At 38.7% G+C, this 21603-nt stretch overlaps 1 protein-coding gene across 1 annotated transcript in view; it reads right to left on the minus strand.

The window, feature by feature from the left end:
* kcnj19a (potassium inwardly rectifying channel subfamily J member 19a) overlaps positions 1 to 20223 on the minus strand; it is a 47103-nt gene extending 26880 nt beyond the window's left edge. The window contains exon 1 of the mRNA XM_034057164.3: positions 19113 to 20223. Coding sequence (XP_033913055.1) covers positions 19113 to 19778 — 666 coding nt within the window. The 5' untranslated portion in view covers positions 19779 to 20223. The remainder of the gene's footprint in view (positions 1 to 19112) is intronic.
* Positions 20224 to 21603: the final 1380 nt, after the last annotated feature.

Here is a 21603-nt window from a genome sequence, read left to right on the forward strand (position 1 = left end):
GTATCTTAATTACAATAATTGCGATGTAACAGGCAAGGTATCAATACTGTAACCTAAACCACAGTAAACTGCAACACCAGTATATTGACTCATCTCTAGTGTGTACCATTATACAACAAAAGGGGTTTATTGTAAGAACAAAATAGGCAACTATATTAATGCACTTTATAATTATAACATCATTTTTTTATTATTAAAATAAATAAATCAAGGAAAATGCAGATGTATGTTTTTTCAGTAGAAGTTCTTGATATATTTTCTTCCACTTACATAAATAAACCATACCGTTCCCACTTACCTCTTCAGGCAGATTTATGCATTTGCACTCAGTCAATGTACAACTGAGTACAGTAACTATGGAGCAGTTTCTCAAATGTCCGAGAAATGACACTGAATATAATGAAAGCAGAAGTACTTCTACCAGTAAAATGAAGAACCTCGCTCACTAATGGTATCAAAATCTAAATGTTGGGTGGGGGGCTTTGAGCCAAGAAACTTTGGGAACCCCTGTCCTAGTGGACATAAGAAATAAACCAGTAAAAAATGTGACATTGAGCAAATCTAGTATTTCTCACTGTTCTATATGGTATATCTTACTTCCATCTATTAGAGGCAGAGTTTTGCAGGGGGACATGTTCATCTGATGCACCAGGTGGGAGGCAGACTGCATTATACAAGCTCTGTTGAGGTCAGAGGAGTGATTTTAACTTCTGAGGATGGCCCTTTCTGAGGATTTAGTGACTGAAATAGAACATGCTATAAGTGCTTAACAATAATAAGGATGCATTTGGTAAGATACCCTTACCAAGTTGCTCTTTAAATGTTATTTATTTGTAGTTTGGTTACTTTGATGTGTTTTTCCTTATAGAGAAAAAAGTGCTAATAACCACCTGTAAAGAACTTTAAGAATTGGGCCCTTGTAGTTGACAGAATGAATATATATCTATGTTTTGTCACCACAAATCAGTTGAACTCACTAAAGACAGAAGACAAAACATCTCTGTACTTGAATATATAGTTGTGGATGGGGAAAAATAGTTTCCAACAGAGTACTGCCGAATAGAGATTTTCCTTACACATTCTAGTTAATTATTAGTGACAACAACATGCAGGGGTGCCGAGCTCAAGCTGGTTTTAAACCAATCCATAGTACAAAGCTCAAGTCAACTATTTTTTATTTGATTGCACCTGCCAGTCACTTAATTTATGAAACAATGCAGTGTTCTAAAAAAAAAAAAATGTCTGTCATTTGAAATAAGCTAGTTAATTTTATAGCAAAGATTGAACATGCAGCATTTAATTGTGAGGCATAATCCTCCCACAGTGTACTTAAGACTAGATCACAAAAAATAAACAAGACTCGCTGTGTGTTCACGTTTACATAAATAGAATATTTCAAGCCAGAGTTATAATCAGAATCTTTATTAGGTAACTAATTACCGCCAAATTAATATATGTATTCATCTATTAAGTATTAGCCCCATAATTTGTTACAAAATGGATCATTTTGGAAAAGTTTACCTATGCTCAGTTGAATTTGGATGTACAGTAATGGATACCACAAAGCAAAAAAAATGCATTTAACCATTTATTTACAATTTTACTGATGGCAGTCTGTGTTTTTCACTTTTTCTCAACAGTGAAACTCCCTGATAGTTTTATTCAGATACATATGAAAGGAAATTGTGGCATTTAATTTGATATTTGACAAGCGGTATTGCTTCTAGGCCTTAAAACACAGCAGTTACAAAGGAAAACAATCCAAGTAATGCAACTGAGGCAAAATCAGAGTTTTAAAACCATTGCATACTTGCACATATATGCTCCAGTTCAAAATCAGTAAACTCAACCTAATTTGCTTAATATTACAGAAAGAAATGTATCTTGAAAGGCTAAGAGTTTGGCATAATAATGTGTTACAAGTACTATTTGTTATTTTCAGATAAAAAAAGGTGGTTGTAGAAGGCTACAAAGAAATACAATTATTAAAGCTCCAGAGGGTTGTTTTGTGTGTTCATTTCTTGTACAGTGCATTATTACATTAAAATGTGTGTGCAAATTTAAAGTTTATAAGCTTGTACATAAGTTTGGATTTGCAAGTTGTAGTGTTGGATTTTAAAAACAACTAACTATTTTAGCAAAAAATTTTTAGCTTTTTTTTGCCTGTTCTTTTTTTTTTCTAAAACGGTGATTTTTTTATTTTTAAAACATAGTATAACTTTATAGCAATACGCATTAAACCAGACAACAAACACTAAACCCCTATTTTTCTACAACATTTAAGTTTTAACCTTACTTAAATAAAAAACTATTGATTGACCCACCAAATAATTAATTTCTTATTGATACTTGTTATGAAATAATAAAAAAAAAAGTCAAAAAACGATTTCAATTATTTTAGACACAGTTTATTTTAGTTTGGTATTTCTCAGTGCTGGCGCGATGCACGCTGCTTATTTCTCTCCTTGTCTTCTCCATAGTTCTTGTGAACTCGACGACTGCAGGTACTCCTGATTTACCTTCATGCTGCTGACACTCTTCTCTGTCTCTATGTTGTCACGTGTTCCTCTCACTCATGAAGAGGCAGGACTTGTACTCATCAGAAGAAGGGCTGCGATTATTGAAAACGAAACTGATCATTTCATTTATTTTATCATAAAGACTATGACTGGAGTCGAGTGGACACTTTTGTGCCGGAACTTGAGTCAGGTCATTTGAAAGTCAGATTCAAGTCTGACTCTATTACTTTCTATTGATTTAATTTTGAAAGTACTGAGAAGTCAGTCATTAGAAGATACAAGAGAAATCTTCAGATATGCAAAATCTAATTTCCAGGGTTATCTTGTTCCCATTTATGGGGGTTGGAGAATATTTTCAAATTAAATATAATATAGTAGAGGGAAATTAGCCAGTTCATTCTTTTTAACTGTTATTGTAATTTTGACTGCATACAAGGCTAACCTAGTACCATGGGATCATTAAAGAGCTTAAAAGGTAATAAATCGATGTTGTGTATCTTACCTAGGCCTATTCACTATATACCAGTGTCACAAGAAATAAACAATTTACTAGACACACTGGAAAGATCGCAATAATAGTCTGTTCCGAATTGAAGTTCACAGACAAAATGGTGCCGTCTTAACCTTGCCTTTAGTTCTAAGATTCGCGCATGTGTAGAAAGGCTCAAAAAGGCAAATGCTAACTTATTTCCTGTAACACCTGTACTATGATTAAATGGAATGAAGAAGTCTATGCAGTGCAAGGCAGTAAGCATTCGGAAGACAAGCGGATAGCAAGTTCAGCCAGGTAAAGACATTGAGAATAACCATTATAACTTAAAGATAAGCATAGGTAAGCATTGTAAAGCCCAGAAAGGTATGGTAAACATCTTTAAACATATGTCAAATTAAGATTAATGCAGAGTATAAAAGCATGGGAAAACTGCAAAATTACTGGGTTATAAGCATATGAAGAATATCCTTGAAAGCCCAGGTACTACAGCAAGTAGAATTTTTGTTTTGTTTGCTACACAGGTAATTATTGATTTTCGCCTGCAGTTTTCTGAAACCATGACAACAGTCTTCCCTTTTGAAGTCTCTCTCCCAATCCAAACAGATGGCACTGAAGTGTGAGCTGTGCCGGGAATGCTTTGGAACAAAGGCGGATTCCAAAGGAAGCATTTTTACTTTCAAATGTCAGCTTCAGCCACCACTACATTGTCTGCCCTTTCCAAGCACACACAACAGACTAGTGTTCTGTGATATCTCATTTAGGGAGCATCGAAATGATACCATGCACAGTATCATGATATTCAATACTATCGCGATACTTTGGATCTTATGTCCATTACATGTTAAATGACTGACAAATTATTTTTTTGCAAGTGCAAAGTGCATAAGAGGCTAATACACAGTTAATAATGCTACAGCTTGCGGAATGCTTGCTGTTTAAATATTTCCAATTCCAGTGTATTCAAAGGTCATTGCCACCGACTGTAAAATTCAAATAAAACTGGTAAGAAAGCGCAACACTTAGTGTAAAAGACACAATGTTCTTTATTTCTTACATTTAAAAAGAGAACTCTGGCATTTCAGACAGCTTCAAATACTCCAATTACAAGGAATCTCTTATATTTAACAAAATAACACAGAAATAATTTCCTTGAAGCAAACTTTTTATAACTAGGCCAGATGTTTTACATACAGAGGTATCTTAGAAGTGTTCAAGGAATGAAAAAAATAAGCTCTGTTGTGGAAGCTGAGTCACATGGGTACTCAAGAAATGACTGACACTATGGGCCCTATTTAGCAAATATCTGCGCAGCCGCTTTCGCAATGGGAAAAATGACAGAGTTAGGGAACTGCCGCGATAGCGCACGAAAACGTGATTTAGAAGTCGGGTCTCATGCGTGGGCAAATGCATATCAAATAGCGAATCATGCACCCAGCCAATCAAAGCACAGTGGGGGGGAGTAAGGTCACAACCAATAAGGATTCAACATGCCCTTTAAGAGGACCTGTGCATCTGCGACAGTGACCACATGGCATTTTGAAACACAAATAAAGAAGACAGACTGCCATCCCACTGAAACGCAACTGCCACCTGCGAATTAGTGAGTCTAAATGAGTCATGTTGGGAGCCAGGATGGTTGGCATCACACACTTTTTGCATGTTGACAGAATATGTCCCTTTATGATTTATGTAAAGGTGCCTATTCTGTGTTGGAGCGTTCAGCTGCACGTGTGTAATCGATGGCTCCCAGGACACCAGGAAACACATACCTCCCAAGAAAACCCTGCTTTACATTTTGTTGTAGCTCGTGAGAGACAGGGAAATGGATTAAAACTAAAGCTGCAGTACATCTCGCAATGCACAGCTGACTGGCTCATGTCTGCAGTATACTGTAAAGCCAAAAATATATTTGCGAGCCTTTGATTATGTGTTTTTCGCATATGAAAGAAAAAAAACACAAACATTTTTGGCACAAAATCAAATACATACTTCATATATTGCAACAGGTAGCCAACATTTCTGGAGCAAAATAGGTTTTATGGGTGTGATTTGGCAAATATTTTGATCGTAAACGTTTATGGCTTTACAGTAACCCACAGTACGTTGGAACACGCCAGTGGCATAAAATGTTAGTGCAGCGGGTACCCTTAGTGCTGCAGACAAACAGTGTGCTCTCCGCATGTCTCCTTCCAGGTCAGCCTGAAGAAGTTGGCAGATGTCAGTGATTGTTTGTGTGTTGAAGCAAAATTGCTGCATAAATTGTGTGTCAGGCAGGCACAGAAAAGACTTGCCAGGTGGGCACTAAAACATGGTTGCTAAATTACATTGTTCAAAAAGAAAAAGGTAATGTAGGTACACAAAAATGTGAATAACACTGTGTAACAAATTATTTATTTTTTTGGTTCCTGGGTAGTAAGTGTTATTTCCTAATTGCTTATGCCTCAAAAGTATAGAAAATGGCTATTATTCCCCACAAACTTTGCTTTTGTGACCAGGACAGTGATATTTTGAAATTTACCTATTTTCCAGAACATTCCAGATAGATTCAGTGCTGAGTAAACTTGGAGTAACTTCTAGAACTTTCTAGAACTTTCCAGTAATATGAATAGTAGTATAAATACAGGGGCCTTAAGCCCACCAGTTCAGTTTAGTTCCAGCTGCCTAAGTGGATACATATCTGCATTTTTCTGAGATGGCATCAAGGTCATAGGAGACTTCAAAATGGTGGCATTCCTGATGGGTCTCCAAGGCGGTTTTACCAAGTTTCCCTGCTATCTTTGCCTTTGGGACAGCAGGGACACCAAGGCGCACTACCACAGGCGGGACTGGCCACAGTGGACCGAGTTCTCTGTGGGGAGGAACAACGTCAAGTGGGAGCCACTGGTGGACCCCCGGAAGGTGCTGATGCCACCACTGCACATCAAATTGGGCCTTATGAAACAATTTGTCAGAGCTCTAGATAAGGAGCCGACAGCCTTCAAGTACCTTCAAGACTTCTTCCCTAAGCTGTCTGAGGCAAAGGTCAAAGCCTGGAGTGCAATGAATTCCCCAAGAAGCTCACCAGTAAGGAGAAAGCGGCTTGGAACAGCTTTGTCGCAGTGGTTCGGGGCTTCCTGGGCAATCACAAGGCCGAAAACTATGTGGAGCTGGTTGAGACTCTGGTGAAGAACTACGGCACAATGGGCTGTAGGATGTCCCTCAAAGTCCATATCCTTGATGCTCATCTTGATAAATTCAAGGAGAACATGGGAGCGTACTCGGAGGAGCAAGGCGAGCGCTTCCATCAGGATATACTGGACTTTGAACGCCGCTACCAAGGACAGTATAATGAGAACATGATGGGAGACTACATTTGGGGGCTGATTCGTGAAAGTGATTTCCAGTATAATCGTAAATCTCGAAAAACTACTCACTTCTAAATCTTTTGTAGTCATTTTTGTATTATACTTTAGTATAAATACATGTTAATTTGGATTCATATGTTGTTTTTCTCTGACTATGTGAACGAAAAGACACAAATTCGCCCGTTTTCTCATTGGAAATAGGTAAATTTCAAAATATCACTGTCCTGGTCACAAAAGCAAAGTTTGTGGGGAATAATAGCCAGTTTCTATACTTTTGAGGCATAAGCAATTAGGAAATAACACTTACTACCCAGGAACAAAAATTGTGTTACATAGTGATTGATAAAAAAAATTATAATATCAGGATGTTTTGGACTACGTCCTTCTTCAGCTTGAATTTTTTTTTTTTTATCAATTATTCATATTTACCTACATTACCTTTTTCTTTTATATATATATATATTGTGATATAATGAGGGGATTGGTGAAAAATGGGAGATACATTAGGGCAGTCTTGATGGCAAATTCTGGCTTCAGTCATACCGGAAGCAAGATGGCTGCCAAACAGGAAGTGACTAGTTTTAATGCCACATCATCAAAAGGGGCGTTCCCAGGGGGATAAAAAGGGAGGCCCAGGCAAGTACCAGGGGGAAAAGAGTTGGGAGAGTAGTATGCTACAGGAAGTGAGTACTGAGATTGTTGGATTACTTGTTATTGACCTTGGATTGTTTGACTGCCTGCTGTGTGCTTAATACCTGGACTGTTTTGAAAACCCTGGATTGTGTATGAACCTTTGCCTGTTTCACCGACTATCCTATGCTGGATGGACATGTAAATAAAGCACTAACAGGTACCGCCCTGTTTGGAATTAACTTTACAGTATTTTGTCTCTGTTTACATACTGTCCCGCTACAAAGTACTGTATGCATATTCTACACAGCCTATGAAGTTGCTACAATATATATATATATATATATATATATATATATATATATATATATATATATATATATACACACACACACTGTATATAACTCACATAAGTTATTGCAGCTACCAGTCTCTGCTCTAACGGAGGAGTTTAAGTGAGCCAAGGTCAGACTGGAAATGACATTAGTAGAGTCACGCGACAAATGCGTAAGGGAGGCAGCACCTGTGTTGAAAACTGGAAGAAAGTGGGCGGCAAAGAAAGCTGTGGAAGATGCAAAGGCTGCCCTTCGAATTGGTGATATCATGGGGCAAGTTCAGCATGGAAGAGGGGGTCTTGGTTTCAGTTCAGCTCCTCCTACATGGCACAAGGCAGCCCCAGCTCAAAGGAGGAAGCTGGTAGTCAACAAGGTGCAAAAGCAGGAGGAGAGGATGAGGTGTATAAAGGCCATTTCCCAGGCCAAGCAGGGAGAATGGATGAGATGGGAGAGTGTGGAACAACGCAAGATTGGCTGGCAAGACCTATGGTCAATGGAACAGAGTAGGATCAGTTTCCTCATCAGGTCAACATATGATGTTCTCCCATCACCACAGAACCTAAACCTCTGGGTAGGAGAGGATCCCTCATGTCCTTTGTGTTCATCACCTGCAACATTAAGGCACATTTTGACAGGATGTAAGGTGGCTCTTAGCCAAGGACGGTTTACTTGGCGCCATGACCAGGTGCTGCGATGTTTGGCCTTAGCATTGGAAGACAAGCGTAAACATGACCAATAAGTTGCCACCTGTTCCATCAAAACATTACACACAAAAGACAACATTCCTCCGCCCAGGAGAGCAACCACCAAGAAAAGGTGTTAAAACCAATCCTCGCCCAGGACAACTGGAAGCTGCTAGAGACTGGAAAATGCTGGCAGATGTTGGTCAACGGCTTATTTTTCCACCTGAGATTGCCATCACTAACTTTCGACCAGATATTGTCTTGTGGTCTGGATCAGCACGCCTTGTTCACCTGGTAGAGTTAACAGTGCCATGGGAGGATGCTGTAGATGAGGCGTATGAGAGGAAGAAACTGCGGTATGCTCAACTAGCCACTGAAGCGGAACAGCGAGGATGGAGAGTCCGGGTTTACCCAGTGGAAGTGGGTTGTCGAGGATTTGTGGCACACTCTACAACCCGGCTTCTCAGAGACGTCGGATTCAGTGGCCAAGAGTTGCGTCGCACAGTGAAGAACTTATCTGAAGCAGCAGAGAGGAGCAGCAAGTGGCTGTGGTTGAGACGGAAAGATTCTGGCTGGGGATCTCAAGCACAATAGAAAGAAAGAAACGCTGATGTACAGGTAAGTAAGCTGGGCTGAGTTGAGTGGGGGACGGAGGGGGGCGATGCTGGGTCACCAGAATCACTGTCGAGCCCTCTTGAGGTGTCGTGGGCTAGTCGACGAAACACTGAGGATGGAAGGTGCCCACTTGAAAACCCCAGAGGTGTACCCTACTTAGCTCAATCCAGACGGTTGTCATGCTGATGCGCTGGGGAGGCCGCACTGTGGTTGATCCCCGGAGCCAGCATCGCAGCCGTTGTGTGTGCTGATGCGCCAGGGAGGCAAAATAAGCTGATCCCTGGAGCCAGCATTACACTTCAGCCATTAACACCAGACAGAAGGATATCTACATCATCATATGGAAGGAAACGTAAATAGATGGAGACACATATGGATCACATTAGTTTACTGTAAAGCTACGTCTTAGTTGGTGCTTATCTTGGCGAGAGCCGAGTTCAAATCAGCATGAAGTTTTAACATCTACTCTCGTGTAATGGAAATCCATTGGTTTGTATACAATGTCCGTGTCGATATCTTTTAAAAACAAGACAGCCCTATAAGCACTGTACTTTTTAACTATTAGACAAAATATTTACAGAATACTGAAAAAACCATGATTAATTTATTTATGTTTTAATTAAATTATATCAAATCACGTTTTTATTTACAATGAAGGGAACATACACTGTGTCGCCCAAATGAAAACATGTATTATGTTTTCCCTTTATTGTAAATAAAAACATGATTTGTTACAATTAGGCTTGCTACTATTCGATTTATATTTGAGAAAGAATTTACTGGGTTTTTTATGATCTTTATTTTCAATTCAGGCAGAGAATGGGTGAAATCAAACTTTATGCTAAAAAAAAGGCTTTTATGCCATTGAAAAAACGTCTCATTTAGCGATGCCCCTTTCATATTCAAAATGCAACAAAACCATGGTTACCAACATTCTAATTGAAATAATGTTTGGTCACAGCGAAGCTATACCTTAAAGATAAAGATCCTACACAAATAAAAAAAATGGTCTCAAATAAACTGTAGGTAATGCAGCATATAAAAGTGTATTCCACAGACTTTAATAGCATAAATTTACGAGTAAAAATAATATGCACAGAACAAAATATTAGATAGCTGAACAGAACTAACTTGCACTTATTCTTCAGCACAGCTGGAGTCACTGGAAGGGAAGGCAGACGGGCCAGCTTCGTCCTGCCGCGGAGATGTCTGTCAGGGGATTGTTTTCCTCTTGTGCCCCATTTTCAAATCAAACTAGTAACTGTCACCGTATACCTAGCAAAAGCCTACCTACACCTTAGCCCGCTAATTTCAAAAGTTGGTGCTTTGATGACTGACAGTCATTTAAACGAATGAGAGCATTCTGGCGCTGCTTCAGTCAACGAGATCTCTCAGAACTGGGTGAAATGAGAGTGACAGTGAAACTACACTAACAGATCACTGAGATGATTGACAGCGACCCCTAGCCATTCAGAGTGCAACGGAGATGGGACAGACAGTAAGTATAAAAGCTAAACAAACTACAGTTGATTTCTAAATTGTTATTTTTTGGTAAATAAAAAATAGCGAGTGGTTTTACCAACGTTTATCCTATATACATTTATTTCAGTCGTACTCTCATTTTTTGGCAATTCGACGTTTAACAAGCTTTACAGATTAAAATCGAAAATTAGCAAGCCTAGGTATAATTTAATTAAAATGCTATTAATAATACATTTAACATTATACAGTGCCTATAGTAAGTACCCCCCCCCCCCCCCAACTGGACGTTTTCACAGTTTGTGGTGTTACAACCTGAAATCTTGATGTATTTAAATGGGATTACACAACCTACAACACTTTCAATGTGTGAAACAACAGAAGGGGGGGGGGGGGGAAGAAAAAACAAGTCAATTAAAAATAAAAACCTGAAAAGTCTTCATTAGATAAGTATTCACCCCCTTTGCTATGACACTCCTAAATAAGCTCAGGTGCAACCAATTGCCTTCAGAATTCACACAATAAGTTAAATGGAGTCCATCAGTGTGCAATAAAAGTGGTTCACATGATTTCAGATTAAATACACCTGTCTCTGTACGGTCCCACAGTTGGGTAGTGCATTCAAAGCAAAGATACTACCATGAAGACCAAGGTGCTTTCAAAACAACTCCGGGGTAAAGTTGTGGAAAGGCACAGATCAGGGGAGGGATATAAAAGGATTTCAAAAGCACTGAATATCCCTTGGAGCACAGTCAAGTCCATCATTAAGTGGAAGATATACAGCACCACCCAGAATCTGCTTAGAGCAGGTCATCCTCCCAAACTGAGCAGCTGGGCAAGAAGGGCACTGGTCAGAGAAGCCAGCAAGAGGCCAATGACAACTCTGAAAGACCTACAGCGTTCCATGGCTGAGATGGAAGAAACTGTCCATGTGTCAACAATAGCTCAGGTACTCCACAAATCTGGTCTGTATGGAAGAGTGGCAAGAAGGATGCCATTTCTAAAAAAGCCCATGTAAAATCCCCCTTGGAATTTGAAAAAGGGCATGTGGGAGACTCTGAAAAGATGTGCCAAAAGATTCTGTGGTCCGATTAAACAAAAACTGAACTATCTGGCCTAAATGCAAAGCGTTATGTCTGGCGCAAACCCAACACAGCACATCACCCAGGTAACACCATCCCTACTGTGAAGCATGGTGGTGGCAGCATCATGCTATGGGGATGCTTTTCATCAGCAGGGACGGGAAGATTGTCAGGGTAGAGGGCAAAATGGATGGAGCTAAATACAGGCAAATCCTTGAGGAAAACCTGCTTCAGTCTGCAAAAGATCTAAGACTGGGATGGAGATTCACCTTTCAGCAGGACAATGACCCCAAGCACCCAGCCAAAGTGACACTGGAGTGACTTAAAAACAAGAAAGTGAATGTCCTAGAGTGGCCCAGTCAAAGCCCAGACTTGAATCTGATTGAGAATCTGTGGCAAGACTTGACGATTGCTGTCCACCAACAATCCCCATCCAACTTGACAAAGCTTTAACAATTTTGACAAGAAGAATGGGCGAATATTGCACGATCCAGATGTGCAAGCCCGGTAGAGACTTACCCCAAAAGATAGCTGTAATCGCTGCCAAAGGTGGTTCTACCAAGTATTGACTCAGAGGCGTGAAAACTTATCTAACCAAGACATTTCAGTTTTTTTTATTTTTCATTAACTGTTGTTTCACAATAAAAAGTCTCTTGCCTCTTCAAAGTGTTGAGTAGGTTGTGTAAATCAAAGGAAAAAAAAATCCCATTTAGATGCATCAAGATTTCAGGTTGTAACACAACAAACTGTGAAAACGTCCAAGGGGGGTGAATACTTACTATATGCACTGTATATTAGTTACAGTGGGGTTACCACTGAATTAAAGCGATTTCTAATGCTCTGAAACCACTGGTTGATGCTCGTCTCAGATGTAAGGCAACTTTTAATTGGATAATTTATTACGCATACTATTTTCTTTAAATTCATTGGTTCTCGTTTCATTTTCAACGACCCGATTGGCCAAATTAGTACGCGTATGTGACAGAGAGTGACTGAATCCTAGTCAACAATCTCCCTCCTGATCTGTGAGGGCGCTGTATAACAATGACCTGTAAATGACGTACTGTTGTAAAAAGAAACCATGAGTTTTTGGTGTTTTGTTTTGTCTCTCTATTAAACTGTCACGTTTGTCATTTATAGAAGGCTAAACTCCGGGAGCTGTAGCTATACAGCTAGCAAACAAACCCGGAGTACACTTCACCATTATGACTTGTGACCGTGTTTGTGTTTGTGTGTGTCTTGTTCTAGTGATTACTGTTGTCTCGGGACTGAACCCCATGTTATTATTTGGCTTTATTTAAGCAAATAATAAAGCTTCATTTTCACCATTGAACTGTTGTTGGATTGTTATTACTGAGCATTGCATCACCTCTACACCGGCGCACTACTAACCACTTTGTCACAATCACTCATTAGGTTTGAGAATTATAATGCTAAACTACAGTAAACGAATCGCATTGCATCACTGTGACAGAGAGCGAATGAATCAACAATCTCCCTCCCGACCTGCAAGTACACTATAGAGCCGGAGCAGAGCGCCCCGGAATGGATGGTTGGGCAGTTCATTCCAGGGTCAGTCGGAAGCCAGTCAGCAAGGAAGGGGGCGGGGCCACAATACCAGAAGTCAGCGCCTGAATGAGGTAGGCGATGTGTCAGTCACGGATTGGAGGAGACATGATTAGGTATTTTATTTACGGGAAGTGGCCCCAGTGATCTGTTCCTTCGCTATGGTTACAGAAAGGTCCCACTGAGAGAACAGAAATAATTAATAAGGAGAGTGAGTGTTAAGTGTGTTGTTTGTTTCGCTAACTGTCTGTGTTTGTCTTTGTAGATGGCTAAATATCCAGGAGCTGTCGCTATTCAGCCAGCATCAAACCCGGACTGCACTGCACTGTTTCAAATAATGTTTACTTTATGAAAAAAAAATTAATAGTTTAAAATAACTGTGAAAAAAATAAAAAAAAATAATTTAAACTTTTATTACAGAGTAAATATGTTAGCCATCAAATTCAAACATTCTCTCTGCCCTTGAGGCTCTGGTTGTAAGCATAGGTTGCAGATTTGGGAGCAGCCAGTACTTTGCTGGAAGGACAATATTTGTGTGCTGGTTCAGGGTAGTTAATTTTGCATGACAGTAGAGCGCATACAGTTAGTGGTGGGACGAATTATTATTTTTTTTTTATCTTCCGAGATAAATATATCTGTTATGATATTCGTTTGGAAATTTAGAAAAAGCCAGGGAGTATACTTAGATACTCAGGAAGTATATTTATTGCCTATGACATTTAAACAAAAACATTATTAGAATTGCGTCTACGACTTCTGCACTTAGGCAGGCCCTCTTCTTTGTAACGGTGTTACTGGCTGCTGAAAAAAAAAACTTTGACAAGGTCAGTGTTGCCGGGATGCATAACATTTCCCTTGCAAATTGGGACAGTGTTGGAAAACTATCTGTTTCAGATAGTTTGGGTTCTTGCAAAAAAATATCGTACTCAGATCGGTTGTCCACGGTGTCCGGTTCCTCACCTATGTCCCCAAATAAACTGCTGTAGTCGTGTTCTGCTTTCTGTTGGCCACAGCGGGTATTTTCTGTGGTAATTGCATCAGTGTTGCTGACGGAAGCCAATGCCGATGTTGTCTCACTTCCCAAATCAGCACCTGAAACCCCAGGTAGGGCAGTGTTTGCCAGCTCTGGGTTGCATGCGTGTAATCTGGACTCAGTTTCTGTTTTGGTTTCTTTTTTTTTGGACATCAGAAAGAAACTTAAGCATTTTAAACCGGGGATCGAATGCAACTGTTAGCACTTGCACAGAGGTTGGATTGATATTGTTAAGGAAACGATTCTCCAGGTCAGTTCTGATCAAAGTTTTTGTCTGTCTAACAGCGGGTGAATCACTCCCTTCTGGTTTAATTTTAATTCAGCAATGTAATTTCTCGCAGCAGACAATAACATTTTATTACAGTAGCCTAGTACTAAAATAAACATACACAATGTATTATGTACTAAATTTATTTATTTTCGTGTTCGAATACATGTAAAAAAATATTTGTTCGGATATTCGGCTATTTTTCCCACTCCTACATACAGTAGAGTTATCCAGGTTCATCCTGTTCTCAGTCACAATCTTCCTAACCATGCTGATATTTCTCTCACTGCTTGCATTGCTGTGAGGGATGCAAAGAAGTGCCTTCACTAACCCTTCGCATTTGCAGAGCTCCCACTCAGCCAGTGAATGGTTTTCTCGGCTTTTTCCGGAGAAAAAACGACTAAAACCCGTTGTTTGCGTTTCTATAATGATGTCGGACAGGGTCCGACAATGGACCTGATAGGAATAATTGCAATGTCGGACCAGGTCCGACAATGGACCGCAAAGGGTTAAACCTGTTTTACTGTGAAAAAAAAATACTTTTAAACAGCGCGTCTAAAATAAACTGTGCGTGTGAAAATAAACTGGACCTGACATGCCAGAGACGTGCTGAATAAATGGACCGCAAAGGGTTAATGATGACAAGTGCCAAATCTTGCTTGTTTTCCCACAACTCCTCAGAATCTTCTTTGGGGATATCTGTCCTGTCTTATCTGGAACTCAATCATTTCAACTCTCAATCTGTCTACATCACACTTCAGCTGTGGAAATGTCTCTGCTAACCTCATCGCTGCAAATAAAAATCTTAAAATTAAAAACACAGAAGCTGAAATAATTTCCAGTGTCACAGAATGAAAAACAACTTGAAATGCTTGAAGATGGATAAAAAATAGTGTTATTGTACTTTGTAAAAGATAACTTCTAATCAGATATGACTGTAACAATTAAAAACACTAGTTACACTAAAGTAAAGATTAAGTATTGTATTACAGCAGGATTGGAATTTACAAGAATACTTGATGAGTAGGACTTACATCTCAGGAAGCCATTGTAAGCGGTAGGCCGAGAGACAGCACTGGCCCGGGCGCTCTCATGCCTCCTAAAGCTGCTTCGACAATGTTACCAACCCTGACACGCGCATGTGTTGCCTTCCACTGGCTTCCCCTGGGTCCTAAACTATGACAGACATTTTCCGGTATTGTGCTAATAGCACTATAATTTAGAACTTAAAAAATTAGCAAACAAAATTACTTTGGCAAAATATTAAGTTTAAAATACGGGAGAAAGCTTGTCCCGGGAGAAGGGTAAAAAATACGGGACCCTCCTGGCAAATACGGGAGAGTTGGCAAGTATGTTATAACGAACCTTTGGCTATAACGAACCTGGCCGCTGGACCAAATATTAATAATAAAAAAATAATAATAATATTGTAACATTTGTGAGGTCTGTGAAGTGCAGGAACGCTTAGAGTAGGAGGGACTGTGTTTCACATCGGTCGAACAGCCTATGGGAGACAGGCACAGACCACAGGACTAACTGGGGCTAAAGACCAGTGATTGAGAGTGTTTGTTGTTATTGTGAAGCGGAGAGAGAAGCGAATAAACAGAGACAGAATAGTTCCACCCTGGGATTCCTTAAAAAAAATTAATTAGTTTTAGCGGCGTAGGTCGTAGTTAACAATTGGCAGATTGTCTTTGATAATTTATTAGTGTAATAAGATTGAGTTTGGCTCTGAATCTACTGAAGGCTCATTCTTATAGCATTACAATATACACACTAGGGATGGGACAAATACAGCAGTTCCGAATAATTTTCCTTTAGAACATAAGAAAGTTTACAAACAAGTGGAGGCCATTCAGCCCATCTTGCTCGTTTGGTTGTTAGTATCTTATTGATCCCAGAATCTCATCAAGCAGCTTCTTGAAGGATCCCAGGGTGTCAGCTTCAACAACATTACTGGGGAGTTGGTTCCAGACGCTCACAATTCTCTGTGTAAAAAAGTGCCTCCTATTTTCTTTTTTGCGATGATCATTTTTAATATACATTCTGTAGTGAACCAGCTTAAACTGACTGAAATCGTATAGTCAAAATACAGCAGAAACTGAACATATTCCCACTTGCCTACCCCACTGTTTTCCTCTACCATATGGTAATAAGCCATGTTAAAGGAGTCTATGAACATAGGGTTTACAAAACACATAGCCACATTTATAAGCATAAATTAGGAAAGGCTAATGAAATTACAATAGACTGTTATACTTTCTGCATTGCTTATTATATAAACACACAGCTACAAATCTTGCACTCATTCAAGCACAATGACAGAATGATCAGGCAAATCGATCTTAGGAAAGTAATTTTCAGAATTCTGCTGCTTAATTTACGTCAAACACACTTTCTTTTCCACACTTTGTACTTCCACTCAGGAGGATGATCATAGACCATCCTGCATGGGCTTGTGGGTTACTCATTTCTGAAATAACTACAGTACTCTATGAATATTTAGGGCGTACCCTCTAAATATTTGGGAGGATAGATACAGAATACTATGATATATTAATATGAGGAAAAAACACTATTGAACCCACCCATTCATCATAAGATATTAGTGGCATACACCAGACAGTTAACAATAATGTATTGGGTAGAACTAATCTAAAGAATTCTGACTACTTCATAATTAGGTTTCGTGTAGTGAAACTACAACCAGATAAGTATATGTGAATAGAACTTGAATAGAAATCGTGGTTGTGGTAACAGCTATCAAATACCCCTGTTTTCTTTCTATCGGTCAGAAGTTGGCATTGAACAATATCTCGCTTTGCTTTCTTCCAAGTTCCAAACCCTTTCAAGCAATCTAATCAAAACACCATGCAAGATACTTAGAATACTATATCTGTGTGTCACACTTCACAAGCCCTAAGTGATGTTGAATAGTGGCTTTGGAATATATAAATAATAAAATGTTGACACACAGATATCTTGACCAATAACATCATATGTGTACTAGGCTGTTTAACATTAAACTTTATCAGTCATACAAATATATATGGAATAATTAAGTAGCAATGCTTGTTACCAAGGGAATATTTACACACAGTCAGCATTTGTAAAGTTTGGTCTTGTACGTTGTTTTTCAAATGGAAAATCTGCTTTATTAACTTCTGTATACAAGAAGCAGTTATATTGGACTGTATATAAATGGATGTTAAAATAAGTAATTCACAGCTATTGATAATTGTATTCATTGTTAATGATTATAACAAAATACACCTTGTATGTTTTGTTATTTGGTAAAGGTCACATAAGGGGTAGCAGCGCCATAATATAATTTAATCCTAGGGTCAATTGTAAATAATAAATAAATAAATACATTCCTGTCAAACTTGTATAGACAGCCCCCTGAACTAAGCAGTAATCTGCTGTTAGCAGACGGTAAACCCCAAGCAAGATGTTCTTTTATTCAATACAAAAGAAGTGGCACCTTGAATAAGGAAACACAAATGCTGAGATTTTCTGGTTAATTCAGGTTCAACTGTACTAGGTATTCATTAATAACATAATGTTTTTATGTGTTACTTCGATATAAAAAAAAATCTCAATTACCTTACTTAAAACCTTCCGCCTTTGAAGTACTGGAAGGCTTTGGCTGTAAAATGTAAAATCGTAGCAATATTTTCTTCTGGGGAAGACTGAATGTTCTAGCCATTATCCATAATATAGGCTACATTCACTCACAGCGGGGTGTTACCCTTTTATAACCTATATTATCTCACTGTTGGATATTAATTTGACTTATAGCAATATGCAGAATGTTGTTAACCTAAACACAGCACATCCACTTCCCGAGTTATTGACTGAAAAAAGCAACATATTCATCTAGAACTAATTCAGACAATATTTGTAACGGTATCGTTTCATTACTGCAGATCCATAGCGCTGTCAATACAATCCACTTTATAGATGATAGTTGGACTACACAGAAATTTTATGGCTATCCACTATTGTCCAGGTGAATCATTTAGAGCTCAGCTGCTTAATGAATACCCTTCAAAATAATTGATACACTTATTTGGCATGAACTCAACATGAAGAAATGATTAGATTGTTGTAATGTGTGTGTGTGCGTGTATGTATTTCATTCTTATTTGGACCGATTATATATATATATATATATATATATATATATATATATATATATATATAATGAGAGAGAGAGAGATGTAATGTAATTCTATCAAACCTCTCTTCAAAATAACAACATTGAGCTAGAATCTAGATTCTCAAATTGTAATTAGCACCCATTAAAACTCCCAAATGAGAAATAAACAACTCAGACATTACATTTTGGAGATTGCGAGGAGTATTATGAGAATATAGAGTAAATGGCATGGAGTTTTGTCTCATTTTACACAGACCTAGCGATGATTTATGACGTGTTGAGCAGTGACTTCTTATTGTCCCTATGACCAGAACAAAAACTGTCTCAAGATTCTCTAAACCCTGGGGCTCAGTGGTAATAAGACTGCAACCAGTTCACTTTCTAAATAAAATAAAATATATAGTAACACATTGCATCCCTACGTATTATTGCAATGTTGTTCTATTTCAATGCAGCAGTACCATAGGGAAACAAATCCTATTGTATACATAGTGAACCAATATAAAAATGGTACCTATTAAAACAACTGTACTTAAATGTATTGAATACCTGCAGTGTTTATTTCTAGTTTTGTAACTTTAAATGAAGTAATTTACACTTGACAAGCAATGGCAACAGACCACAATTTATATTATAATATGCAGCATTCATATTTACACATCTACTATCTCAAATGCTGTACTGTACCATATTAAACGGGTGTGTGTGTGTTAAATATACAATAAAGCATGCTGTTTTGCATTATAGTCTGTTTTGTTGTATATGTAAGGTGGACCATTCTGGAAATACTGTCATGTGAAGCAGCATTTGTGTGTTCCACACTGTTGGACGATACAATATGACTGTATGCTAAATAGTTTTGCATATGTAAAATGTTTATAAATAAGAAAACCGTCTTCTTACCTTTATAAGTTTGCATCTGATCTGTGCAGAAACCATATGACTGTTTCTCAGATTGCCAACCCTAAACATCAGGCAGAGTTTGCCATCCCGCTGGGAGATTACAGCATTGTGGCTGAACATCAGCGTCTCTGCTCGCTTCTTAGGTTGGGACATCTTGATAAACATGCAGCCTATGAGAAACGCATCCACAATGGAGCCCAGCAGAGACTGAAACAAAAAGAGAATGATGCCTTCGGGGCATTTCTCTGTAATATATCTGTAGCCGTAGCCTATGGTAGCTTCAGTCTCGATAAAGAAGAGGAACGCCGAGGGGAAGTTGTAAACGTTGGCTACACACGGGGTGTAGCTAGCATCGTGAGCTCGGTATAGGTCTCCTCTGATGTAGGCGATAACCCACCACATGGAAGCCATCACCAGCCATGCAATAGTGTAAGTGAGGATGAATATGAGGAGGTTCCATCTCCATTTGAGGTCCACTAAGGTGGTGAAGAGATCAGATAGGTACCTGCTGGTTTCTCCCCCGAGATTGCCGTGCTGGACGTTGCAGCGGCCGTTCTTATCTACAAACCTCTGCCGCTTCTTCTTGGCAGGTGGGGTGTAAGTCGTTCCTCTGGAGGTGTTTACAACTTGGTAGTCTTCACCAAATTTTCTCCTTAAGGCTGACATCCCTTCAGTTGTTAGGGCTTAAAGCAGGTGTCCCCACCACACCAGTTCAAAACGTGTCCTTGTATTTACACTTAATATGTCCACTTAGAAAACAATGCATCCATTACTTTTTTAATGAACGCAAAACTGGATAAGATAATCAGCAGAGTCTGTATAGCACAACAGTTGTAAAAGTGTTGTTACTTCTTTTTCCACCTGCTTTTCACCAGCTCTTCTTCCCACAACTCAGATTTTTTTTTTTTTAATTATTGATTCAGGCTTAAATCACCTGCTTGTTGACTGTGTGTGTGTTTCTCTAGGAGTACCCGTAGTGTAATGCTCCCCTTTCTTCTGTATCAGATGTTTCTCGGGTTGTGCTCTGTATTGAGGGTGCTTTCTTTCTGAAGAGGAACGATTACAGTGACTATAGAGATGACAATACCACAGAAACCGCTCTGCATCCGAGCTGTAATGGTACGGGGGGGGGGGGGGGGGTCGCTTGTAAGGGACCACCTCCAAACCAATCAGCAGAAAGAGCTGCCTATAAACACGTCTCTCCTGTGAAAGCTACGTCTCCCAATGTTTTGGAAAGGGAATTGCATGGAAACACATTGCTTGAAATGAAAGGAAAACAATATAGAACACTATAAATAATAAGCATACCACTTGCTGGGCTAAGGAACAACGGTGAATACTTTGAATATGAATAAACCAGCTGTCGCCCCAGAAAAAGAAATAATCAATGTGTCATTTTGTTTCGTTTGTATCAGATGTTGCTTATGGCAATACGTTTTTTTTATTTTATTTTTTGTATTTCTTTGTTAATTTCTTGCTGAGAAATGTAAAAAGGATTGTAAAATAAACTTTAAAAAAAAAACATTTCATTTAAAATCGCTGACTCCTTTTTAAATGAACGGGTGGTTGGCAAGTTAACAAATTGGTTCTATTTTAAAACAAAATGAATGCGCAACACAAAAGGGGCTGCAATTAAACGAATATGTATTTTGTGTGATTTGAAAAACATGATGTTAGGTTTGTTAAACGACTACTGAATAAAAATAATAGAAAATAAATATTTGGGTAGTGCTTGTTATTTTTAATAAACACCTTATTATGGAGACCTTGCTAATGCACTATTTGGCTTTTCACTGATGTGTGGATAAATAGAAACACAACTGATACAGCATTAAATGCACAAATAAATATAATCGTTGAGAAAAAAAAATAACAAAAATATATTAATTTGATACTTATCTGAATGCTTGTAATATTCAGTTGGGATATGAAGAAAATTATTTGAACACGGTCTGTAAAAAGAAAGAATTGCTGCCACCTGCCGTCCCAGCGTTGCTATTGGGTCTTCACTGTGCAAACTAGTCGCTGAACATTGATTTTCCTTCTGTCGAGTGGCATGCAGAACACTAAGTGAATTTCCTGTCAGAGCATTCAACGTACAAGTTTTAAAAACTGTCAAGACAAAGCGTGAATTTCATCAAAGTGTAGGTGTTCAGAATTGCTTTAGAAATGTTTTCCGAAAAATTCGCGTTTTCATTTTTTTTCTTAAATGGGGAGTGTTTCATCAAAGTTTTATTTTGAATGCTCTGCAATCGGAGGGGTGAGGTGTCTTCTTCACACTTGGAAAAAGCCAACCCCCAGTACCTTTACATGGAGAAAAAAGAAAGAAAACAATTCCTGGTGGAGGAAGTTCTTAAAAACAAACCAGATTTATTTGGCCCACAAAAGAAGGTGTGGGACCAAATTCCAAAAAAAAAAGAAAATGCACAAGGGTCCACCACCATCAGAAAAAATGATGCAAGGTACAAAAGCTGATGGAACCCAGCCCTGC

Source organism: Acipenser ruthenus, chromosome 28 (assembly GCF_902713425.1).
Source record: "Acipenser ruthenus chromosome 28, fAciRut3.2 maternal haplotype, whole genome shotgun sequence".
Lineage (NCBI taxonomy): Eukaryota > Metazoa > Chordata > Actinopteri > Acipenseriformes > Acipenseridae > Acipenser > Acipenser ruthenus.